Genomic DNA, 2,091 nt, shown 5'->3' with positions numbered 1-2,091 from the left:
GTCCCTGGTAGGGGGAGGGCGGAGCCTGACAGCTGCTCCTGCAGGACCTGGGGGCCCTGAAGATCCCCGACCAGTACCGCATGACCATCTGGAGGGGCCTCCAGGACCTGAAGCAGAGCCACGACTACAGCGCCCAGCAGCTGATCCGCTCCAGCAGCAACGCGGCCACCATCGCCATCGGGGGCTCGGGGGAACTTCAGCGCCAGCGGGTCATGGAGGCCGTGCACTTCCGCGTGCGCCACACCATCACCATCCCCAACCGCGGGGGCCCCGCCGGGGGCGCGGGGCCCGACGAGTGGGCCGATTTCGGTTTCGACCTCCCGGACTGTAAGTCCCGCAAACAGTCCATCAAAGAGGAGTTCACGGAGAGCGAGGCCAACTGAGTGGGGAGGACACGGCCGGACCCCCTGCCCCCGTGCTACCTACGCGGAGAGCGGAGAGAGCGGAGTCTCGGCGGAGAGGGCGGAGTCTCCGGGCTGGCGGCCCAGGAAGCCTCGCTGGATGGCTGCTTCCTCCAAGTCACCAACTGGCCTGGGAGGCAGGATCCCTGGGCCGCGCCGGTGAAGTGGGGAGGACCCCGGAGCTGTACTGAGGATGCGCATCCAAAGTCCGTTCTCTGGGGGGCTCACCTTCCCTGCCTCTCCTTCCTGGGGGGCTCAGCTGACAACTGCCAAAAAGTGTTTTTCAATGTCTGGGTAGGGATGAGGGGCTCGGTGCTTGAACCTAACACGTTTGTTCTCCAGTCCAGTCTCCAGATTACATCTCCGCCCGAGGCTGGTCCCTCTGCTGGTCTTGAGGGTCGGTCTGCCCCTTGCACCCTTGTCCACTGGTGTAAAGCCCACTGCAGCCACTTCCCATTTCCTGCCCCAAACAAACTCCCAAGTTTCACTGGAATTAGGAAGACTGGTCCCTCCTGGGAGGCAAGGAAACTTCGGGTGGATGGCCTGCAGCCAGGCCCCATGCCAACACCTCTGGCCACAGTGCCCTTCCTCCAGTGGCCCCCTGAGCACGGACACAGGTTCCTCAGACCACTGGGAATTGTCAACATTTGATAAAATGATGCCCTTTTTCTACATGTGGGTGAGCCTTTTCTTTTTTTTAACTTTCGTTCTGAATGTGCGTGTAAACAAAATGGGCTAAGAAAAGGGCCAGCCAGGTGGGATCCACAGCAGGGAGGGGTCAGTCACTTGCTCCCCCATTACGGGATGGGAGAACAGAGCCAGCTGCAGCCGCAGCCCCACCCTGCTCCTTGGGAGTCTGTGTTCTGTGTGGGAGGGGCCCTCCTGTCTTCACAATGCTGAGGCCAGTGGAGGGGGTCCTGGCCTCTGTGGGCAGCTAGAGGAGTCAGCGGGCTGGGAGAGACAGTGTCTGTACCCCCCAGGGCGATGGGGCTGGTTCTGTCTGCAGGGAGCCTTCTGAGCCAGAAGCAGGACCACAGGGGATCATGGGCGAGGGGATGAGGCAGGAGGGATGCAGGGAAGCTTGACTCCTGTGTAAGCTGAGACATCACCTGGTATTTTCCTAACACCTGTCTGTCCCTCACTCTGCATGGTTACCCGTGGTTAGCTGGTTATCATCTGAGCCCTCCTGTCTCTAAATCATGGGGAAGTGCAAGGCTCCCAGACCAGGGGCTGATGCGGACAGAGCCCTAACCGCTCTTTGGGTTCTTTCCCTTGCCATAATCCCCACCCTGCCCCCAGCCCTGGGAAGTCAGGAAGCAGCAGACTGTGATCACTCAGGTCCACTCTGAAGCCAGGCTCTCAGTCCTGGGGGTTCAAGTGCCAGTTCCTGTGTTCAGTTCCCAGGCTCTTCAGAGGAGGGCACTGGGTGGAGGTAAGGGGCACCAGGGGGTGGGGTGGGAGGGGTGGGGTGTCTCCTGTACTCAGTGGCTTGGAGCCCAGTCTGGAATGGAGCCCCAGAGCCAGCTCCACCCCTGACTGGCCAGCAGTGGCCCTTCAGACCAGGGCTTTATCCTGGACATGGAGTTTGCACACTGCCTGGTTCTGCTTATTTAAAAAGCATTGTGTGAATGCAGGTGCCAGAGTCTAGGGTGACACCCCCCTCCCCCAACACCATAAGCTCCCTGTGAAG

General features: G+C 60.7%; 1 protein-coding gene across 1 annotated transcript in view; it reads left to right on the top strand.

Annotated features, from left to right (window-relative positions):
- TP73 (tumor protein p73) overlaps nt 1–1,252 on the top strand; it is a 78,177-nt gene extending 76,925 nt beyond the window's left edge. Inside the window, exon 14 of the mRNA XM_010849968.1 lies at nt 45–1,252. Within this exon, the coding sequence (XP_010848270.1) occupies nt 45–383 (339 nt within the window). The 3' untranslated portion in view covers nt 384–1,252. The remainder of the gene's footprint in view (nt 1–44) is intronic.
- Nucleotides 1,253–2,091: the final 839 nt, after the last annotated feature.

This window comes from Bison bison, unplaced genomic scaffold (assembly GCF_000754665.1).
Source record: "Bison bison bison isolate TAMUID 2011002044 unplaced genomic scaffold, Bison_UMD1.0 scf7180017864289, whole genome shotgun sequence".
NCBI lineage: Eukaryota > Metazoa > Chordata > Mammalia > Artiodactyla > Bovidae > Bison > Bison bison.
Note: the sequence above shows the minus strand (reverse complement) of the source record. Positions and strands in the feature narration are given on the sequence as shown.